We start from the raw sequence: 21,926 nt of genomic DNA, 5'->3' as shown, positions 1-21,926 counted from the left end.
GTGTAAATCCCACTTAACTCAATAAGCATGCAAATGATCAATCCATTCTCAGCAAACTTGCGCAGAATCCCATTTCTTACCTCCCAGATTAAAAAGCAAGGAAATTCACTAATATGCAAAAAACCTTGCGGTTTAAGAATGTACCTATAGCCCACAGATATTTCTACCAAACTTTAAAAAGCAGGGAAATTGGGCAGCTATAGTGAATGCACCAGGGGAGCAGGAGACCTGACCTCCTCTCTGAGATATTGTACTGCCCTACAAAGTTGTCAAAATGCAAACACAATTTGGGTTGGTCTTTCACAGTCCAATCCACTTGCTGTGTAGCTTGGAAGAATTTGGTAACATGTGCCTCTGAGCATATGGTGAGTGGTGGCAACACCTGTAATCAGCCCAAATAATAGAAAGAAGATATGTCCTGTGCTGATCTTGTTTTAGCCGGGGGAAGCAACATTATTAAGACAGTTGATATAGCTGAGATGGTCACTTTAAATATGTCTGATTTACTTTGCAATTTTAGTGAAGTTTCCTATAGGAAATCATTTTCTTTTGCTTTTGTTTCTATGAATATGTGAAGTACAGCAACACTTTGCAAAATTTATACTAAAAAAACTCCAAACATAATTGTGGAATAATGGCACTGACTTCTGTGGACCTCAGAAGTATATCAATTTGCACAAGATAAGACAGTGGAAGGTGAAATATATTCTAGCAAAATTCTAGATGTGCTCTATGTTTTTAATTGATCGTGAACACCTTGCCTTAAATGAAGTGGTTTAAACATAGCAGGCTGAAAACATGCATCCTCCTTTTTCCAACAGCTGGAGTCATTGCTGAAGTAGCAACATATTGTGATCAGTCTGATTTTACATCAAACTGCAGTTTCAGATTCAACTGTTAATGCACCCAAAATAGAACATAACCTCCAATATAAAACACAAAGGGCTGTCTTCACCATCACATGACACTGACCAATAAAAAGGCTTTGAAATTAATAAAAATACATTTGACACAGATTTCTAGGATGAATAAGGAGGGGGGAAATATTCTGGTTTAGATTCTCTGTAGAAACATTAGTAACACAGGAAAGAAGCAAAGTAAGAAGAACACCAACAAACATACAAAAATATAATTCTCCATCTTTGGAGATGGCAGGTGTTGCCACCACTCACCATATGCTCAGAGGCACACGTTACCAAATTCTTCCAAGCTACACAGCAAGTGGATTGGACTGTGAAAGACCAACCCAAATTGTGTTTGCATTTTGACAACTTTGTAGAGGAGTACAATATCTCAGAGAGGAGGTCAGGTCTCCTGCTCCCCTGGTGCATTCACTATAGCTGCCCAATTTCCCTGCTTTTTAAAGTTTGGTAGAAATATCTGTGGGCTATAGGTACATTCTTAAACCGCAAGGTTTTTTGCGTATTAGTGAATATATATATAGTACCGGATAATAGGAAATTTTAAGAATTAATGTATTCCATCTATAGCCATTTAGGCATCTTTGTGGAGAGAAGTGGAGCTGGAAGAAACAGAAGTAACTACTCTACTTTTTCCTATTTCTTTTTGGGAAATAGCCCAAGCTCCCTGCAGGGCTTGAAGGAATGAAATGGAAGCATAACAGGAAAGCTGGTTCTTTCTGTCTTGAGTTCGCAAAGTGAATCCAGACATGAGCTCAGTGTATGTTTTCATTTATTCAGGAAATTTATACCCAGATGTTAAACTGAAGGATCCTCAAGGCAGCTTAAAACCAATTGTAATTTATTTATATACATATATAGATAATCTACACACAACCTAGCAGCACTTAGTTTTCTGGAAGATTAGATGGGGCCAGAGTGTATTTCCCGTCAGTCCCAGGGCAACTGTTGGTTGGAACAGAGTGTTCTTTCTGGCAAGAAATGGAGAAGCAAACTCCCTGCAGGTGCTCCTTCTCTGCAGGTACTCCCATGGAGAGGACCAGTATTGGTGACTCCTTGCTGTGACGTTCAGCCTCCCAGTGCCCTTAGTCTTCTGCTTGACAGAGTATACTTTATCAAAAACAAAGTGTTGTGACCTAACTTTTAGCATGCTAAAAGCATTCTAATGCACAAGAATGAGAGGAAAGCTCTTTGTCTCTTGTCTCTAATTTGGATGACCTAACAACCCTCTCATGAGGCATTTTGTTCTAAGAACAGTTCTACTCCTTGTGTTCCTGGTATTCCACAGTATAAATATGCAGGAACCTGATTTCTCTGTGCTCTTACCAACAGCCATCCCTGTTCCTTCCAGAATCTTTAGTTTATATGCTGTCCTTAAGGGAGTGCTGATTTGTAAGATCATAAACTGGAAGTGACCACATTCAGTTCATGTTGCAGATAGCTCTGTGGTTAAGCAGTCACCTAATTCTTTGATTGCACAGTAATATCCATTTTTAATGTGCATGTAGTAGCTTTTCCTGTACAACATAACCTGTCCTGGAAATGGATCTGGCCGACATAATGGCAGAATCAGACTACTGTGTAAGTAGCTGTAGTATGAACTGAGTTTACTCCAAGGCCGATTTTGGGTAGTGTGGCTCAGAATTATGAAAGCTGGATTTCATTAGATTGTGCTATTCTATTACAGTTGTCATGTATTAAAAAGTTAAAAAGAACAACAAAATCTTACCCATAATCACAACTTTTTCTTGATTTTTGTCAGCATGTGTAAGAACGTCATCAACCCAATCCAGCTGTTCTTGACTGAATCCTCCATTGAGCTGTACAAACTGATATTCAACAAGACCTGTACAAAAAGGAAAACAAATTAAAAATCTCACCAAATAAGCTAATTTATGTCTTTGGTTTCAAATGTGCACTTTAGGAAAATAGATATTTTCTCCTTACATTTACCCTTGTTTTAACAAAATCAAACATTTACAGATCAGTAAATATACTTTTCTTTAAAGATAAACATAATAGAAATATCATTTCCATGTAAAGATTTGCCTTAAAAATAAAAACCCACAGGCAGTTTTTCAAAAACCAATTGTTTGTGAACACAAGTAGTGGGTTTCCCAGTAAAACGAGGTCAGAGCAGGATTTGAATTCTGTAATGGGGTAGTGTAGAAATCTTAAGTCACATACAGGGAAACTGTTGTGCCCCCCACCTTCTATGTATTTGGGTCGCAAGTCTCTTCCCCTATGCCCATCTGATTGGTGCTAGAAAAAACTGAGGAGCATACCAGTCAGCATGCACCTTGGCTTTTCCCAGTGCCAGTCAGCTAGACAGTGGCTGGAGAAAGGTATACAATAGCTTTCTCTCCTATGATGCTTCAGAGAATTAAATGGCTAAGAGATTATAATGCTCTGGTGCTGAACGCGAATGGAAGTCTTAAGGAATGGGTTCATTCATTTTTATTTGGTATGAGGTCCTATGACTAAGCTAATTTCATAGCTATGTTTTACTATAAGGGGTTAAGATATAAAAATGGTTTCATAGGTGAAGGAGAAAGGGTTACAGAGGAAGCTTTGCTTTACAGCGTTTCCAGGATGTATTATTGAAGAAAACCAAGTTAGTGGTTTTCAATAATTTTAACAGTGGAAAGAGCCCATCAAGAGTCTCCCTAGATTTTAACTATGTTAGGCACTGCCATATTCAGTGACAGAAAAATGATTTTTATGTGTTTTTCCTATGAGAATTTCAGCACCTGGCCAAAATCATCTCCCAGTTTAGGCACTCTGCTTCTTTTGATTTTGTCTTTAACTAGATCACTTTTCACTTAATACACACATGATGGTGTAAATGAGAAGAGACTGTGCCACAGATCCTGTAAACATTTACAATAATGAGTAGTTGATGCATGCCTATGAAAAGGTCCATGATTGTGCTAATCTGTTACCGAGCCTTGATTTAAACTGCAGGTGTGGGGAACCTTTGTCCCTAGATGTTGCTGAATTACAACTCTCATAATCCCTGACCATTGCCCATGCTTGCTGGGGCTGATGGGAGCTGTAGTTCAGCAACATCTGGGTGGGCCAAAGGCTCCCCACACCTGATTTAAAGCTTCTTCACATGTTATAGGAAATAAGAGATACTTTCTGTCCACAACATGTCTCCATGGTGACTTTTATAATATGTGGAGAAGAGCCATATGGCTAAAAATATTCAGTATACAATTGTCTTGGAGACTTAATCAACTGCAGCTTGTAGGCAAGTGTTTACCATGTGTTTTCAGATATGCATCTCCGTTCCACACATTACTGTAATAGCAACTTGTTTTTCCAATAACATATAAAACTGCCATAAATATCACAGGGAATCCTATTATGGATTTATTACCCCCCTCCCTTCACCAGAAGGGTCCAGGGTGGATCACAACATTAAAAACAGCTTGAAATAAGTTAACACAACTAGAGTGGGTCCTAAAATACATCTATCTCAAATGTGTAAGGCCAGGGGAAAGAGGCCACATTCAGATGTTCATCACTTAATAAGCCAAAATATGAACAAGCCTCAAGACCCTCTCCACACAGCCCTTCACTCCACCCTTCATGCAAGTGCGTGAACAAGCCAGGAAGTCTTCAGTTAATTATAGTTTCATGTTAGATGCAAACTAGGAAACTATGGTTACTGGTTTCAGAATAATGATGTGAAGCCATGGTTTAAAGCTGTTAACTATAATTTGCTGGTTCGGGCAAAACTGGAAACTACAGTTAACTGAAGATTTTGTGGCTTGTTACCCAATTTGCGTGAAGGGAGGAGCAATGCCGCTGCATGCAGGGCCACCAGGCTCTTTCATACCTTGGTACCAGAATAATCTGAACACAGCCTATTACTCCCAGGAAACAATGACCTTTCCACACATCCCTTTAAATCATACATCCTCAACCATATTTAGGAGGAATAAAAGCATTTAATTTCCCATTGCTGCAAATCAGAAGAAATATTACTTTCTCCAGCTTCCTCTTATGTATACATCTGCACATATATTCAAATTATCAATACAGAACATAGCTTGTCTACATACAGGCATTAAACACTGTGAGACAAGATCTCTATCCTTTTGGGGATTATATAAATGCCATAACATGTAGCCCTGCCCACTGCTTAACCTAACCTGCTAGGACTTTTTGTGTGGAAAAATGGCACTGGAAAGTAAACATTTTGTGGGTATGGAAATGCAGGCACCTCTGTCTAGTGCAAGGCCTGATTTTATCAGCAGTGAAGTCTGGAACTACGCAATAGCCCTGCTCAGCATATCACAGTACCTAGTGGACTATTCAGATTTTCATTTTGATTTTTTTCTCGCAGTAAATGTAGAGAATCTTGATATTTTTGAGTAGATGTGTCCCTCCCCAGAATACTTAAATCATAAGCATCAAGGAGAATGAATCGAAAATTAGACATTGGGCAAAATTGATAAGCATAATAGAATTCTGCAGCATTGTCTCCAGTGGAAGTTTGGTCTCTGCAAGTATTGCTAAGAAAGATCTGGTCTTGTAAGTACTTGGTGTTCAGTGCAGAATGTACTAGATAGTCTCTGTTGAAGTTGTACAATTCATGGTTGCCCCATATATGATGGACTGGGACCCTGAGCTTCTTAAATTCTTCCATGACCCTTTCCAGTGCTCTCTCCGACATGTTATACTGAGCATTGTAGCCATCAATGATGTCCCCAAGTTGTAATACGAACTGAACCTCTGTTCCATTCCAATCTTCAATTGCACTCTGGAGGTGGCATAGGCTATGCTTATAATATCTCCTGTTGATTCCCCAGAAATCATAGCCATCTTCTAGATCAGCATACTGAATATCTGTTAGGACTCCAAAGGAGAAGAGTGCCTCAGAAGTTGCAGTAGTGGCTCCTTGTCCAGGGTTATGATCATCATCCATAACTGCCTAAATGTCTTGTTAAAATCTAGCACAAGGGGAGGAAAAATATTTTTGTTAAAATACTAGAGCAGGTGAGGGAGAGTATGAATGCCTATGAATGTGTTATTAAAATACAACTGTTGGGGAGCATTAGCAGTTTTTTGGACAAGCTGGACTTCTATAAAGCTGATAGAATAAAATGTAATATTTGAAAAAGATAAAGGCTTAGGAGAATGTCCCACTAAATTGCTGAATGAAAATGCACAGGAATAGGCTGCACAGGTACAATTCTCTAAGTCTTACTTTAGAGTAGCTTTACCAGGGTCAGGGAAACTACTTTGAGTTATATGTTTTAGGAACATAGGACAATTGGGGATTGTCACTGTTTTGACAGTGATAAGCACCCATTCTGATTTGTTGGGTGTATAGGAACATAGGAAGCTGCCTTATACCAAGCCAGACCACTGGTCCATCTAGGTCAGCACTGTCGATGCTGACTGGCAGTAGCTCTCCAGGGTTCTCTCCTAGCCCTACCTGGAGGTGCCGGGATTGAACCTGGGACATTCTGCATGCAAAGCAGATGTTCTGCCACTGAGCTATAGCCCTTTCCCTTCATTCAAACTATTTAATAATACTATCAAAACAATTTGATAAACAGGGACAGTAGTTGCTATTTTTAGTTATTCAAGGGGAAAGATTACTGCTACAGCTGATAAAGCAACAACTCCTCTTAAACTACCCAGTTTCTATCAGCTGGCAAATATACTTAAGAGGCATAGTATGCAGCACAATCCTATGTATGTCTGTTCAGTAGTAAACCCCACTGATACCAATGGAATTTACTCCCACTGTGTTTATATTAAATATTTATGAGATTAATTGCCTGACATTCTTGTTTGACCCGGAAATGAATAAAGTGTCCAGCATGACTAGAACATCCATTGCAGTCTAATGGATAGAGTTGTTTACTTCGAACATCACAAAGGTTCCAAATCGCAAAAGCTGGATCTGGGAAATTCTTCCCATTATCAGGCAAACTGGCTGTTGGGGTTCAAAGATCGCCGGCCCGCTGCCACTGCAACGGATTGGACGTGGGGTAATCCTCGGGATCGTCAATGCCTGGCCCACTTTTATTGAAAAAGGTTTGTACATAGCCCATCCGCTTATAGGTTTTTGTATAACAACCCCACACATTTGTTTCCTAAGCCCCACGCACACCACCGAAGGAGGGAGGGGGAGTGTCTGCAGAGTACCCACATCGTTACTATGGAAACGAGCTCTCTCTTTCTCTCTCTCTCTTACCTCGTTTATAAGGAAACAATGCCAGAAACCAATTTGTCCTCAGGCAAAATAAAATAAAACAAATCTCTGTCAACGTCATTTTATTTCCGGATCCATTTGCCCCGCCTCCTGCTGTCTTCCCTCTGCCATAGAGACCGAAAGGATTTTAAACAATGACCTTTTAAAGTAGTCTGTGGGTGAAACCATTGGGCAATTCTAGAGTCACAATCTAATTGTCTAGAGACTAAACTTCCTGGTTATTTTTGACACCCACCAACCCACCCAGCCCCGCTTCGGGAGTATGAGCTGCCCACAGACAACTGAGAAATCGAGGCTTAGCGAGGCTGGAATTGGGTTGGCGACGTGTTCATCCGGAACCAGAAGGTAGCAGCAAAAGATGATTTTATGTTTTATATTTTAAATACATTCCTAAAGATTTTTTTTAATTGTCCTGCAAATGCCGGTGTTAAGTCTATCTTTATATTGCAGCTGGGAAAGGATGAAAGGATGTGGCTGAGAGAAATAGTTACTTATGACAGCCTTAGCCCAATATTTCTAGTCGAAAATCCCTGTGCAAAACACCCCTCAAGCCGCATCAAGCATCAGTCTACAGAATTGTCTCCTCATATTATCTCTACCCAGCCCCAGTTCATTTCTCAGTTGTATGCAGAAGCCTTGTTCACCGCAGACTCTCGTGCAGATAGATTGCACTTTTAAATGTCTAAAAACTGGGACTGCAATGTTTAATAGATTAATCCATTAGATGAACTGGGTGTTTTAAATAATTTTTTAAATATTTTTTATTTAAAAGCATTTGGAAACTGCTTAATATTTTAACATTTCTAAGCTGTATACAAAAATACATCATAAAATCCAAAGGATCCAATTCTTTGAGTCAGGGAAAACGTGGACAAAAAGATATGTCTTCTGAAGCAACTGATAGATGTTGCTTTATGTATGGCAGAGGTTTGTTTTTTTAAAAAAACTAAAGTGTTCCCGATTAATTTTTTAAAATACAAAAAAAAATTAATGTTGACAGTGGCAGCAGCTATGACCCTCTGCAGGAGTGCTGGGCCCATTTGGATAGACTGTCCCCTAGGGCTTATGGAATCCAATGGATTCCTAACTGCCTTCCAGGAAGTTTCTAGCTGGTATAGTTCCTGGTTGTCAAAGTTCTGTCTACTATCTGGAATACAAAGAAGACCACGGGTGGGTGGTCACCAAGATCACTCCTAAGAACCTCCCTCATGGAAGAGTCTGATCTACTTCTTGGTCTTTTACAGATCTACAGGCAAAGTAGAGAATGCAAGTGGTGGAAGTTTTATGGAAATCCAGCTGAACATGGGAGAGAGCACATTAATGAGCCTACTTTGGCAGCAGTGTCTGGTGATGTCTCTTTCTCTCTCTCTCGGCTGTTCAGCTTTCCTGTTGGTCCCTTTCAGTCAGTATTCTATTGCCTTTTCCTGCCCATTATTTTTCTCAGTGCTACTCAAAGCCAGTGTGGTGTAGTGGTTAGAGTGCTGGACTACGACCTGGGAGACCAGGGTTCGAATCCCCACATAGCCATGAAGCTCACTGGGTGACCTTGGGCCAGTCACTGCCTCTCAGCCTCAGGAGGCAATGGTAAACCACCTCTGAATACTGCTTACCGTGAAAACCCTGTTCATAGGGTCACCATAAGTCGGAATCAACTTGAAGGCAGGCCATTTACATTTTTTACCCAAATCATGTGGTTCTTCCCTTCCATGCCTCACCATCCACCCCCATGCACTCATTCCTTCTGTTCTCTTTTACATTGGATTCAGGTGAGGCCACAGATGTTTGCTGCATCCCTGCGTGGAATCAGCAACTGACTGGATGAGGATCAATTAACTGAGAGTCAATTCTGAAAGATGAAGTTATTCAATCCATCCTGGATCATGTTGCATAAAATATCAAGTTTGTAGTCTGGGGGTGCTCCTTGTTCAGCTTCTAACTTGAGACCCAAGTGTTCTCAGTAGCTGGCATGTCAGTAGCTGTCCTGAAACAATCAGGAACCCAATACAACTGGTACGGTACAGGTGTAATATGTTCTGAGTGCCTGGTCACAACAAGCAACAAGAGAGCTGCATTCTGAGCTATGTTTAAAGGCAGCCCCACGAAGAGCACTCTCATTTGGTTGTAACCAGAGCATATATAAGCAAAGTCCACTTTTGCTGCAGTTGCAGCTGGAGAACCAGACTTAGGACAAAATCCAACTCGCATTTACACTGGGCTTAGGGGAGTTGTATGGAGTTGTATGGAGGACCCCCAGCTGAGCTGGTAGGGTCTCTGCTCTGCCGGACTCTGCCAGTAGAGGCCCCTTGACCCAGCTCAGCCAGGGGTCTGCCAGGGAAGCCCAGCATTGTGGAAGGGGTGCCGGTGGAAGCTGCAGTAAGGTCTCAAAAAGGGGCATTCCAGGGCTATGTTGGAAGAGGGGAGGGGACTTCCACAGCATCCAACTACTGTTTGGAGTGCTCCTGTGGCTCCCGACATGGGTCAATGTTACATCGAGAAAAAGGTTGTAAAACTTTTGCCTTTATATTTTGATAAATGTTATGTCAATTGGTTTTTAATGTTTGATTATGTCTGTATTGTAAATGAATACTTTATTTTGTTTTATGTTAGTCACTTATGAGGTTTTTAAGCAGTATAAAAATCTTACTAAATAAAATATAAATAAATGAAAATGCAGCACAAGTCCTGTTTTTTTTTAAAAAATGAAGTTCTTAACAAATATTAGAGTCAATATAATTAAAACGATGAAGCAAATTAACGACCATGGAGTTATTTATTAACAGCGGCATCATAAAGAAATCGCCATGCAAATAAGGGGCGGGAAGCCTGTGCTCCACCAGATGGTGTTCACCTCTATTGACCATGCTGGCTACGCCTGATGGGAGTGAAGCTCTAACAATGCTGGAGAGCCGCTGGCTCCGCACCCCTGGTGCACAGAAGTCAAATAGACACAAGTCCGTCATAGTGTAAGCATGATTAAGGGCAAGGTTGTCTCTGAATCGAGGGGTCAAGGCTAACTAAAGGAAACCATTTTACCTCATAAATGCCTGTCCTAAGATACCTGAGCTGGTGAGGGCCAAGACCTACTTCCCGGATTCAACGGAAGCCAGACCTCTTCGGGTATGCTTTCGTCACTTCCTTTTTTTAAAAAAAAAGCCCGACCCACTTTCGTTGTACCAGCTGCAGAGAGACAAATATAGAGACACATAGTTCCACTACGTGAACTGGCTCTTCAGTCTAACAGCCAGTACAAAATACTGAACGTTTCCACCACAAGAATTGCCGAGGTATAGAATGAGGCATGCTCTTCGTCCATAGAGGGTCTCTGAAAGAATTATTGGCCAATGCTTATACTGGCAGATTTCAATTTCCCCCGGAAATTCAACCTATCTGTGTCATTCTTCATTTAGTCTTATCTCTATGGGCTCCAGGAGCCTTGGAAAGAAGGATGGCAGCGGCGTTCCGCCTGTGGTGCCGGCCGCTGGTGGTTTGGGGTCTCCGAGTACCGTCGCCGCGTTATACTTGGCCTTGCTGCCCTGCCCGATCCTTGGCTATAGAGCCGCCGGCCAGAAAACCACGAGACGGCCCCAGAAAACCTGGGGTGAGCCAGTCCTGCTCCCGTTGGTGCTGGTGGTGAGCGCTCAATGGACGGGGAGTATGCAGGCGCCCTTCCCTCCCCCGGCTCATCGGCGGCTGCAGAAGAAAGGGGGGGGGGGCGTCGGCACGTGCAAATTTTGCAGGGAAGAGGACGTTTCGGTCCGGCTGGTTCTCGGTAGTCTTGTCTTCCTGCCAGTGCAGGGCTGAAAAGCGACACCTGATTCATTTCTGCCTTTTGCAGACTTGCCAAGTACCACAGAGCCCTCGAACTGCCATGAACTCCGTATCTACAGAAGAGGAGCCGGGGACCTTAGTTACTGCTTTTAGCTGTCCTGGGTTTGAAAATTTTTCTTGTCTGTGTAAGACAATTGCAGTGAAAGAAGACAGGTTTTGCTTACAAAATTAAGTTCTAAAAAAATGTTGTATTTGAAGGTAGAGAGAGGAGGTCAGATAATTAGGGAATATGCAAAAGCTGTTGCGGTATTAGCTTTTTGAGCAAACCTTTTTTTTTATGCACTTGCTTCTATTTCTGCTTTCTCTTTCTGTCTTCTTTTTCCTAGTAGCCTGTAACTTGGAAGTCTCTGGCAATTACTTGTGCTATTGGAGGAGGTTTGCTAGCAGCAATGAAACTCTTCAAGAAAGAGAAAGAAGAAAGTATGTAAAACTTACAATCACTTCAGTTGAAAACTAATTTGCCATCTTACTACACAGGTGCAAAGTCATTATGTTCCTTCCCGGTATTATGAATGTTTGCACACGGGTCTGATAAAGCCAGTGTAGTTTACCCAGGCTTGTATCTCCACCACCCTTACTGGTGCTTAAAAGTCTAAAAAAGTAGGGAAGAAAAGCTTTTTGATCCTAAGAGGTTGTTACCATTTCTCCAAGCTTTTACCCAGTATCTTTCTATTTCTTGTCCCCAACTTATTAAGGTGACTCTTTTATTACTGTAGTTAATGCAGACTCATTTTTTAAGTCTTCCCATGTCCAAAATCCTCTCTGTTGTATCACTATCTCTGTTGTTGTATATACTAGAGGTTCTCAAATAACTGTTTTCAGAGTCACTAGAACCTCTTAAGCAACCATTTGAGCATTCTGGGGTGTAACTAGGGAACTGTTTTAGGGGTTTCTGGCGAGGAGAAAAGTGCACTGAAGGCAAAAAAGGGAGGGAGCATGTCCCAAAGGGTGTTGTAAATCACTTGGGTGAAAAGGCAACAAAGGAGGACAAAAATGATCTTGAAATCATTGGAAGCCTTTTGAATATTGATTTTGAGAGAATTTGAAAATTTTTGGTCTTACTGACTTTTTCAGAATTTTCAATGTTACATTTTTTTGCTGTAGCCTGCATAGTGTGAAAAAGCTGTACAAAATTAAACTGTTAAATCCCAGCACAAAAAGGTGCATGTTCTTGGCTGTTGAAGATTACGTTTAGATTTCTTGTTCTCATTTTGAGACAGGTGATTCTTCACTGATCTCTTAATCAGTATCTCACATTGTTGGACTTCTATTTTGTAACATTTATTTCTCCTTGCTGTCCTTTCCTTATCTTAAATTCCCCCCCCCCTCAACTAATTCTGGCCTTTGCCAGGTTCTTATTCTAAGGAGATATGCAAACTAAACTAAACTAAAGGAAGGGAGAATACTAAACAGCCTCTTATATAGGAGCTGTAGGCAGGTAACGTTCCTCTGTGGTTTGATTTCAGAGTTGGAGAAGGAGCGAAAACGATCTCTTGGAAAGCCATTGTTGGGAGGCCATTTTTCACTCATTGATCATCAGGGACAGCCAAAATCAGATCATGACTATCTTGGCCAATGGGTGTTAATCTATTTTGGTTTCACACATTGCCCTGACATTTGCCCAGAAGAACTGGAAAAAATGGTTCTAGCTGTTGATGAAATTGGTAAGTAAGCCATACTGAAACCTGAACTCTCCCTGAAGTAATTCCATGTCGAAGAACCTCATTGTCAGCCATTCTGTTTTAATTGTTTTAGGATGTTTTGCTCAGGATTGGTGTCTGCTGTATTGAAGAGATTTTTCATTAAATTTGTCTGCTATCCCCATGGCAAGAGACAGAATAACACATTACAGTATTTATACCACACAATAAGTGCACTTTGTGCCTTACAAGGTACATAGATGGGTCCCTGCTTACGGTCTGAAATAGATGACAGAAAAAAGCATAGGAAGGGTGGTAGGGGAAGCAAGACAGGTGTGGAAGAATTGGTAAACGCTTTTAACTTGTACTTAAAACGTGGCTGCAGAAAACAAGGGTTTTGAAGGAAGGGAGAGAGGTGACTGTGATGTCCCTGTATATATATTACTGTAAATATGGTAAGTGCGGATTTATTAGAGTATATGTGGTAAGTAGACTGAGTGAGAGGGGGGAGTACATGGGCTGGAAGGCTGGAGAATATTGTATTATGATTGGCTGAGCGTTTGAGTGTCTGAAGGTATAAATGAGAGGGTGACAGAGCTGTGGAGAGTTCTGTTGGTGGGAGTTCTGAGGGAGGTTGCAGATGGTTTTGTGGGTTGGATTGGATTAGGCGGGTAATGAGGCAGGTTATTGATGGCTAGAAACATAAAGAGTAACGCAACTTATGAAACCACATGCTTGTTGACAATACCTTTAAGTAATCTTGTTATTCCCTGTGTATATAAATAAATATTTCTTGGTTTACCAGAATGCCTGATCCTTGGCTGGGTTACACAGACCAGAAGGGTGGGCGGGGCATATACCAGGGTTGGGAAACAGTATCAATGGTGGCAGAGGTGAAGAGATAGTGTAACATCATCAGGTATCCAGAGCAACCCAGGGCTGTATTCTTTATAGGCACAATGATACAGGGGGGTTGTGGCCTGCAAGTGCACCCAGACACAAAGTATCAATAGGCCAGGAGGAGACTAAGGCACAGTCTCAAGGCCATATTGAATTACAGGGAGTGACTGGTGGTGCTGCCTAGCAGTGGAATCTTGAGAGATCTTTGCTAGAGCTGGTGAGAGAACCATTTAAAGACCAGGACCCTGAGGTGGGACCGTGACAAGGCGGTAACCACAGTCGGGATCCTAGAAGGTGGCACCTGAGGTGGGATCCTGACAGGAAGGGTCCTGACAGTGACATCATGACCATGTTCAAGGAGCAAGTCCACTTGAGGTAGTTCAAGGAGGGGGCAGCAAGGAAGAGAGGACCAATCACTTAGGGGGCCAGGAGATCTTTAGTGATAGTTGATAGAGTTGGAGGAGCAGAAATCATGAGTGGGAATTAAGAGAGACAATTCCCAACAATTGGATACAAAAGGACGTATAGATAGCTTTAAAAATGACGATGAGTTTATGTTGGTAATGGGAGGGAGACAAGAAACAATCAAGTATTTTATATAAACTGGTAGAATAGGATGTCATGTACTATACAGAGTGGTGTTCTGCCTTTTGGAGACCTGAAATTACCTCGATTTGTATACAGTGTACTACTTTGCCCTTAATAAAAGGTGTCAGCTGCCCCCTAGTGGCTGTACATTTTACTGTGCCTTGGATAGCATCTCTGGCATATGCTGCAGAAGCTTGAATTCCATATTTAATTTTGGGCCTCTAGCCTAAGTATATGGGTGTTGGTATTCTATAGTGCTTCAGTGCACATCTGCTAGAATGTCTCTTGACTGCTATGGAATAATTTATGCAGATTGCACATGGCTGAAGTGGGGCATCTTGGTTGCAATATATTTCTTGGAAGCAGAAGTAGACTTATAGGCAATAATTAAATTTCTTCAGGTAGAGCTACTTGTGCCACTTAGTATTCTTGAGCTGACAATATCCCTATTTATATTATTTAATCTTCTTTCCTAATCTCCTTATGTTAAGCAGTGCCTTCCTCTCCCTGTCTGCCATCTTCTGCCACCTCTATATTCCTGTGTTCCCCTTCCTTTACATTAGTTTCTAAATTCTCCCTTTTATCCATTAAAATGGTAGTAGAAAATAACTACGATTAAAATATGCTTTGAATAGACACAAAGCTTGGTGTTGTATAGGGAGGCTTATATCCCTGGGTCAGTTTTTTAAAATGTCTCTGCAGACTGTTATGTAACCTTCATGGATTATCAGTTGGCCCTCTGAAAGAATTTTCCAAAATTGAGAGGTAGAAACCAGGGAGGGGGAGATTTTTTAATATAAAAATCTGACTCTGCAAATATTGATTCCTGTGACTCTTAGAAATGCATTGGGCCTTCCAGCTGTGGCCTGCAGTTGGGATTCTTGAGCAATGGTTTTCAGTCTTTTCAAGACCCTCTTTAACACCGACTTAAAATTAAAAGCAGGTGCTGTATTTATCTTTTATTTTTCTCTTGACTGTGTTACGACGCATGTTCTTCGGAACCCGAGTATGTGAACTTGCCACCCACATGTCCCATGAAACACACCTCCTTGAGAGGAGGGGGATCTTTTGCTAGGGATAAAACAACCGCTTTGTCCTGAAAGGTGCCTAAATGGTACATGCATAACCCAAGAAATGCAGGTCCAAACCAGACTAAAGCAAAGCTTTCTTTTATTGAGAGAAAGAGAAGAATAGCATTACAAAATTACTGGGTGCATTGCAACATTAATTATTAATATCCTAACCCATTCATGACTTTAAACTAAAGAGATTAAAGGACCCTATTACTATAAAGAGTGACAGGTAGGAGAGATTACCTATCCTAGGCCCAGGAGTGAGCAGCTGAATACAGCTGAAGCAATGTGGAAGAGCTCTGGCCCCAAAACAGGAAGGATTCTGTTTGTCTCAAGGCTTGTGCCGAGACACAAAATCCCTTCCTGGTTCTCTCCCTGCAGTCCTGTGTTGAGAGCGTTGTTACACGTGTTGGAGCTCAGATCACCATTACCCCCTTCCTCTCTTTTTAAATGACATTTTTTCTCTCACCCCCCTGCAAAAGGAGGGGTCTGCGTCTGAGATGATTTCTGGCTGATCCTGAGAAACTCAGGCTACTTTCTAATACTTTGAACAATGGGATAACTCTGCTAGGTGTGAGGGAAGTCTGCCAAGGAGAAGATAACATTTATTCCAATTTCTCTTGGTTCTTTTTGTTACTCCTAACATGGCCTTGAGCAGTCCCTTACACAGTGCCTCAGGATTGCACAACAAGTCACACAGAAGGGTGTGTGGGGTGGGAATTCTAGTCCGGCAAGCTCCAGGGCCTCATAACAACTGTCACGCATACACCCCTAACTATCATAGGTTCTCCCTTTTTTCCTTCCAAAAGATCAGTAAAATCCAGACAATCTGTGTCCATCTTTCTCCTTTCCTACTTCCAAAAGAATATTGTGATACCATGGTTGCAACCCGTCCTACATCAGCTCTTGACCTTATGGGTCAAATCTTACCTGTTGAACACCAATGAGCCGCCTTTCCCAACTAGTGGGCCACCAGGTGTTTTTGGACCACAACTCCCATCAGCCTCAGCCAGCATTGCCAATGGTAAGGAAAGATGGGAATTGTGGTCCAACAACATCTGGTGGCCCAATAGTTGGGAAAGGCTGGTATAGAGCATCTCAATTCATAGCTGACAAGGAGTAAAACTTAGTAAGTATGCACCAAATGTTAGTGATCTGAGTACCGTTATCTTTAGAAGCTCTCTGTTGTACTGGTACAGATAACATGTCAGTTGTAGCAGCTATGTTAAAACAACTAGGGCATGTGTTGCAACTGATACGACTTCAATATTTAGAGAAAATCTATAATGCATGTTGCATTTCCCCCCAAAAGGCATCCCATAAGAGCATCATCTTGCAGCTGGACTATAATTAAATTAGACTTTTTAGGGTATCATATGGGTTTGAACGCAAAGGTGGTCTTAGGTCAGTTACTGGGATAGTAATTATCATGCTTTATGGTGACAGATGGGATCCAGTCTCTGCCAAACATCACTCCACTCTTCATCTCCATTGATCCGGAGAGAGATAGTAAAGAAGCTGTTGCTGCATATGTTCAAGGTAATGTTAGCCTCCTTATCTGATGATGTCTTGGCTCTCTATATCTTTCAACTCCATATGACCAGAATAGCTTTTTCCCACAACAGAAGGGCAGAACTTGGGCCCTTATCTTTCATGTAGTCTAAACTAATTGGCTCCTTTTTTCTTCAAGAGTTTTCACCCAAGCTGATTGGATTGACGGGTACAAAAGACCAGATTGATCAGGTGGCTCGAGCCTATCGTGTCTATTATAGCTCCGGCCCAAAAGATGAAGACAATGATTACATAGTAAGTATCGTTTTGCATGTAATTTTACCAGTTATGCTACAGAATTGATAAAGCTAGTCAGCTCTGCAGAAATGTTTTGAACATTATAATTTTAGAGGTGGATAAGGCAGCTTTAGATGGTGTTCTACAGATAAGCCTGTGCTGAAGGAGTGATCAGGGGAGAACCAAATGAGGATGGGGAAGTGAAGGATGAAAGGGTTGGCAGGAAGTACTGGAGGAAGGTATACATAGTTCATTAATAACGAGGAGGCTTTCCATGTGAAACTGCAGTCTTTCAGCATTTGGCTTTTCTTGTGGGAAACAAGCTTAAAGGGTTCCATTTGTGCATGCAGAGGAGCAGTTTTTGAGAGGTGCCCATTTTAAATTGAGCTGAAAAACAACTTGGCAGTTAGCAGTAGACCTAAAAAAGGAGCCTTTGGGGTTGGTGTTGCTGTTCAAGATGCAGGATCCGGGCTTGCCTTTTCTTATTAACCAGTCCTGATAGCACCATGTTGTGGTCTGAAAAAAATCCAACAGGTATGCCATCTTTTATCAGCCAACTTCTTTTATTAGAATACCCAATGTGAACTCTATATGGGGAGGTGTTTGTTATGCAAGTTATAAAAATGGGGAAACGTTGCACAATCTAGCCAGGAGAGGGAGCTAGATAACAAATGACACATACCTAACCTATATCCTATATGGCTAATATTACCTCTGTGCTGTTTCAAGCAGCATTTTTAATTGATCTAGATCTTAATACCTGATCCTTAGAATCTAGCTGTCCTGTAGTGCCAGCTCTTTGTTGGTTTCACTTCCCAAAAGTCTATCCAATTGACATCTTGGTAAAAAGTGACATAAAACTGACACTACCTGCAAGTTTACTTAAGAAGTCTTAACTAAAAGTAGCATCAGTAGGCTACTTGGTTTTGTGAAGAAATATAGAGCGGCAGTTTGATCAGTGTAGTGGGCTACTGCTGACCAGAACTTGCCCTGCTAACCACTTCCCACTGTATCCTCAATTGTATTGTGTTTTCTGCAGGTGGATCACACCATCATAATGTACCTTGTTGGACCAGATGGAGGTTTTGTTGATTATTATGGCCAAAACAAGACGAATTCTGAGATTGCTGCGTCAATCGCTGGACACATGAGGCAATATAAACAGAACTAGGGGATGGGAGGTTTCAGATACAAGGAAAGCAAGCTGTTTATCAGGCAGGCTGATACTAAAATGCGGCCAGTAATGTGCAGGGAGATGTGATTAGTTGGATGAAGTATTGTGCAAGTAATCTGTCTTGGCACCTTCCTTGTGCACTTGAAGTTTTAGCTAAGGCTGCATCTACAGGCTAAGATTCAAATGGATTAAATAAGGATCTGGATGCTATCCAACAAAAGTACTTGACCGAACATTTTTCTCTCAGTGTGTTAAAGGCCTTTGGGGATAAGAACATAAGAACATAAGAAGAGCCTGCTGGATCAGGCCAGTGGCCCATCTAGTCCAGCATGCTGTTCTCACAGTGACCAACCAGGTGCCTGGGGGAAGCCCGCAAGCAGGACCCGAGTGCAAGAACACTCTCCCCTCCTGAGGCTTCCGGCAACTGGTTTTCAGAAGCATGCTGCCTCTGACTAGGGTGGCACAGCACAGCCATCACGGCTAGTAGCCATTGATAGCCCTGTCCTCCATGAATTTGTCTAATCTTCTTTTAAAGCCATCCAAGCTGGTGGCCATTACTGCGTTTTGTGGGAGCAAATTCCATAGTTTAACTATGCGCTGAGTAAAGAAGTACTTCCTTTTGTCTGTCCTGAATCTTCCAACATTCAGCTTCTTTGAATGTCCACGAGTTCTAGTATTATGAAAGAGGGAGAAAACTTTTCTCTATCCACTTTCTCAATGCCATGCATAATTTTATACACTTCTATCATGTCTCCTCTGACCCGCCTTTTTTCTAAACTAAAAAGCCCCAAATGCTGCAACCTTTCCTCGTAAGGGAGTCGCTCCATCCCCTTGATCATTCTGGTTGCCCTCTTCTGAACCTTTTCCAACTCTAGAATATCCTTTTTGAGATGAGGCGACCAGAACTGTACACAGTATTCCAAATGCGGCCGCACCATAGATTTATACAACGGCATGATGATATCGGCTGTTTTATTTTCAATACCTTTCCTAATTATTGCTAGCATGGAATTTGCCTTTTTCACAGCTGCCGCACACTGGGTCGACATTTTCATCGTGCTGTCCACTACAACCCCGAGGTCTCTCTCCTGGTTGGTCACCGCCAGTTCAGACCCCATGAGCGTATATGTAAAATTCAGATTGTTTGCTCCAATATGCATAATTTTACACTTGTTTATATTGAATTGCATTTGCCATTTTTCCGCCCATTCACTCAGTTTGGAGAGGTCTTTTTGGAGTTCTTCGCAATCCCTTTTTGTTTTAACAACCCTGAACAATTTAGTGTCGTCAGCAAACTTGGCCACTTCACTGCTCACTCCTAATTCTAGGTCATTAATGAACAAGTTGAAAAGTACAGGTCCCAATACCGATCCTTGAGGGACTCCACTTTCTACAGCCCTCCATTGGGAGAACTGTCCGTTTATTCCTACTCTCTGCTTTCTGCTTCTTAACCAATTCCTTATCCACAAGAGGACCTCTCCTCTTATTCCATGACTGCTAAGCTTCCTCAGAAGCCTTTGGTGAAGTACCTTGTCAAACGCTTTTTGAAAGTCTAAGTACACTATGTCCACTGGATCACCTCTATCTATATGCTTGTTGACACTCTCAAAGAATTCTAATAGGTTACTGAGACAGGACTTTCCCTTGCAGAAGCCATGCTGGCTCTGCTTCAGCAAGGCTTGTTCTTCTATGTGCTTAGTTAATCTAGCTTTAATAATACTTTCTACCAGTTTTCCAGGGACAGAAGTTAAGCTAACTGGCCTGTAATTTCCGGGATCCCCTCTGGATCCCTTTTTGAAGATTGGCGTTACATTTGCCACTTTCTAGTCCTCAGGCACGGAGGAGGACCCGAGGGACAAGTTACATATTTTAGTTAGCAGATCAGCAATTTCACCTTTGAGTTCTTTGAGAACTCTCGGGTGGATGCCATCCGGGCCCGGTGATTTGTCAGTTTTTATATTGTCCATTAAGCTTAGAACTTCCTCTCTCGTTACCACTATTTGTCTTAGTTCCTCAGAATCCCTTCCTGCAAATGTTAGTTCAGGTTCAGGGATCTGCCCTATATCTTCCACTGTGAAGACAGATGCAAAGAATTTATTTAGCTTCTCTGCAATCTCCTTATCGTTCTTTAGTACACCTTTGACTCCCTTATCATCCAAGGGTCCAATTGTCTCCCTAGATGGTCTCCTGCTTTGAATGTATGTATAGAATTTTTTGTTGTTGGTTTTTATGTTCTTAGCAATGTGCTCCTCAAATTCTTTTTTAGCATCCCTTATTGTCTTCTTGCATTTCTTTTGCCAGAGTTTGTGTTCTTTTTTATTTTCTTCATTCGGACAAGACTTCCATTTTCTGAAGGAAGACTTTTTGCCTCTAAGAGCTTCCTTGACTTTGCTCGTTAACCATGCTGGCATCTTCTTGGCCCTGGCGGTACCTTTTCTGATCTGCGGTATGCACTCCAGTTGAGCTTCTAATATAGTGTTTTTAAACAACTTCCAAGCATTTTCGAGTGATGTGACCCTCTGGACTTTGTTTTTCAGCTTTCTTTTTACCAATCCCCTCATTTTTGTGAAGTTTCCTCTTTTGAAGTCAAATGTGACCGTGTTGGATTTTCTTGGCAATTGGCCAGTTACATGTATGTTTAATTTAATAGCACTGTGGTCACTGCTCCCAATCGGTTCAACAACACTTACATCTCGCACCAGGTCCCGGTCCCCACTGAGGATTAAGTCCAGGGTTGCCGTCCCTCTGGTCGGTTCCATGACCAACTGGTCTAGGGAATAGTCATTTAGAATATCTAGAAACTTTGCTTCTTTGTCATGACTGGAACACATATGCGGCCAGTCTATGTCCGGGTAGTTGAAGTCACCCATTACTACCACATTTCCTAGTTTGGATGCTTCCTCAATTTCATATCTCATCTCCAGGTCTCCCTGAGCATTTTGATCAGGGGGACGATAGATCGTTCCCAGTATTAAGTCCCTCCTGGGGCACGGTATCACCACCCACAACGATTCTGTGGAGGAGTCTGCCTCTTTTGGGGTTTCGAGCTTGCTGGATTCAATGCCTTCTTTCACGTATAGAGCGACTCCGCCACCAATACGTCCTTCTCTGTCCTTCCGATATAGTTTATATCCAGGGATAACCGTATCCCACTGGTTTTCTCCATTCCATCAGGTCTCCGTTATGCTCACTATATCAATGCTCTTCTCTAAGACCAAGCACTCCAGTTCTCCCATCTTGGTTCGGAGGCTCCTAGCATTAGCGTACAGGCACTTGTAAGCAGTGTCTCTCTTCAAGTGTCTTTGGCACTTGTGGTTAGGCCTGTGGTAATTTTGCTCTTCTGAGTTTATATCCTGTGCCCCTGCTCTCACAATGCCTACTTCTAGGCCTACCCCTTTTAAAATTTCATCATTTCTTTGGTTTTTATCCCAGGGGGGAGGTTTATTCCGAACCGGACCTTTCTCAGCTCCTGTCGGGTTTCCCCCCTCAGTCAGTTTAAAAGCTGCTCTGCTACCTTTTTAATTTTAAGTGCCAGCAGTCTGGTTCCATTCTGGTTCAAGTGGAGCCCGTCCCTTTTGTACAGGCCCGGCTTGTCCCAGAATGTTCCCCAGTGCCCAACAAATCCGAACCCTTCCACCCGACACCATCGTCTCATCCACGCATTGAGACTGCGAAGCTGGGCGTGTCTGGCTGGTCCTGCGCGTGGAACTGGTAGCATTTCAGAGAAAGCCACCTTGGAGGTCCTGGCTTTCAGCATCCTACCTAGCAACCTAAATTTTG

General features: G+C 42.0%; 2 protein-coding genes across 22 annotated transcripts in view; one reads left to right on the top strand and one right to left on the bottom strand.

Moving 5' to 3' along the window:
* ADPRM (ADP-ribose/CDP-alcohol diphosphatase, manganese dependent) overlaps positions 1-21,926 on the bottom strand; it is a 151,383-nt gene that overhangs the window by 12,373 nt on the left and 117,084 nt on the right. For 13 of the 19 annotated variants that reach the window (XR_009761323.1, XM_061616413.1, XM_061616415.1 and 10 more), the window contains 3 exons: positions 7,138-7,259; positions 5,232-5,881; positions 2,650-2,766 (listed from right to left, as the gene is read on the bottom strand). Coding sequence is in view for 17 of the 19 variants with exons in the window: in XM_061616413.1 (XP_061472397.1) it covers positions 2,650-2,766; positions 5,232-5,856 (742 nt within the window). In the remaining 2 variants the exon portion in view is untranslated. Of the gene's footprint in view, positions 1-1,744; positions 2,031-2,649; positions 2,767-5,231; positions 5,882-7,137; positions 7,260-10,188; positions 11,418-16,174; positions 17,489-21,926 lie in introns of those variants that run through there. The other 6 variants (XM_061616426.1, XM_061616427.1, XM_061616429.1 and 3 more) reach the window with 6 other exon arrangements.
* On the top strand, positions 6,807-19,481 carry LOC133380012 (protein SCO1 homolog, mitochondrial). 3 transcript variants are annotated; one of them, XM_061616432.1, is made up of 7 exons: positions 6,807-6,977; positions 8,400-9,655; positions 11,313-11,403; positions 12,450-12,647; positions 16,631-16,723; positions 16,875-16,990; positions 18,012-19,481. In XM_061616432.1, the coding sequence occupies exons 2-7, from the start codon at positions 9,560-9,562 to the stop codon at positions 18,141-18,143; spliced, it is 726 nt and encodes a 241-aa protein (XP_061472416.1). In that variant the 5' UTR covers positions 6,807-6,977; positions 8,400-9,559; the 3' UTR covers positions 18,144-19,481. The 3 variants fall into 3 exon arrangements, with proteins under 3 accessions (XP_061472416.1, XP_061472415.1, XP_061472417.1); XM_061616431.1 differs by lacking the exons at positions 6,807-6,977; positions 8,400-9,655 and adding an exon at positions 10,534-10,785; XM_061616433.1 differs by lacking the exons at positions 6,807-6,977; positions 8,400-9,655 and adding an exon at positions 10,608-10,753.

The sequence above is a fragment of the Rhineura floridana genome, chromosome 3 (genome assembly GCF_030035675.1).
Source record: "Rhineura floridana isolate rRhiFlo1 chromosome 3, rRhiFlo1.hap2, whole genome shotgun sequence".
Lineage (NCBI taxonomy): Eukaryota > Metazoa > Chordata > Lepidosauria > Squamata > Rhineuridae > Rhineura > Rhineura floridana.
The sequence above is the reverse complement of the archived record's forward strand: the minus strand, read 5'-3'. Positions and strand labels throughout refer to the sequence as shown.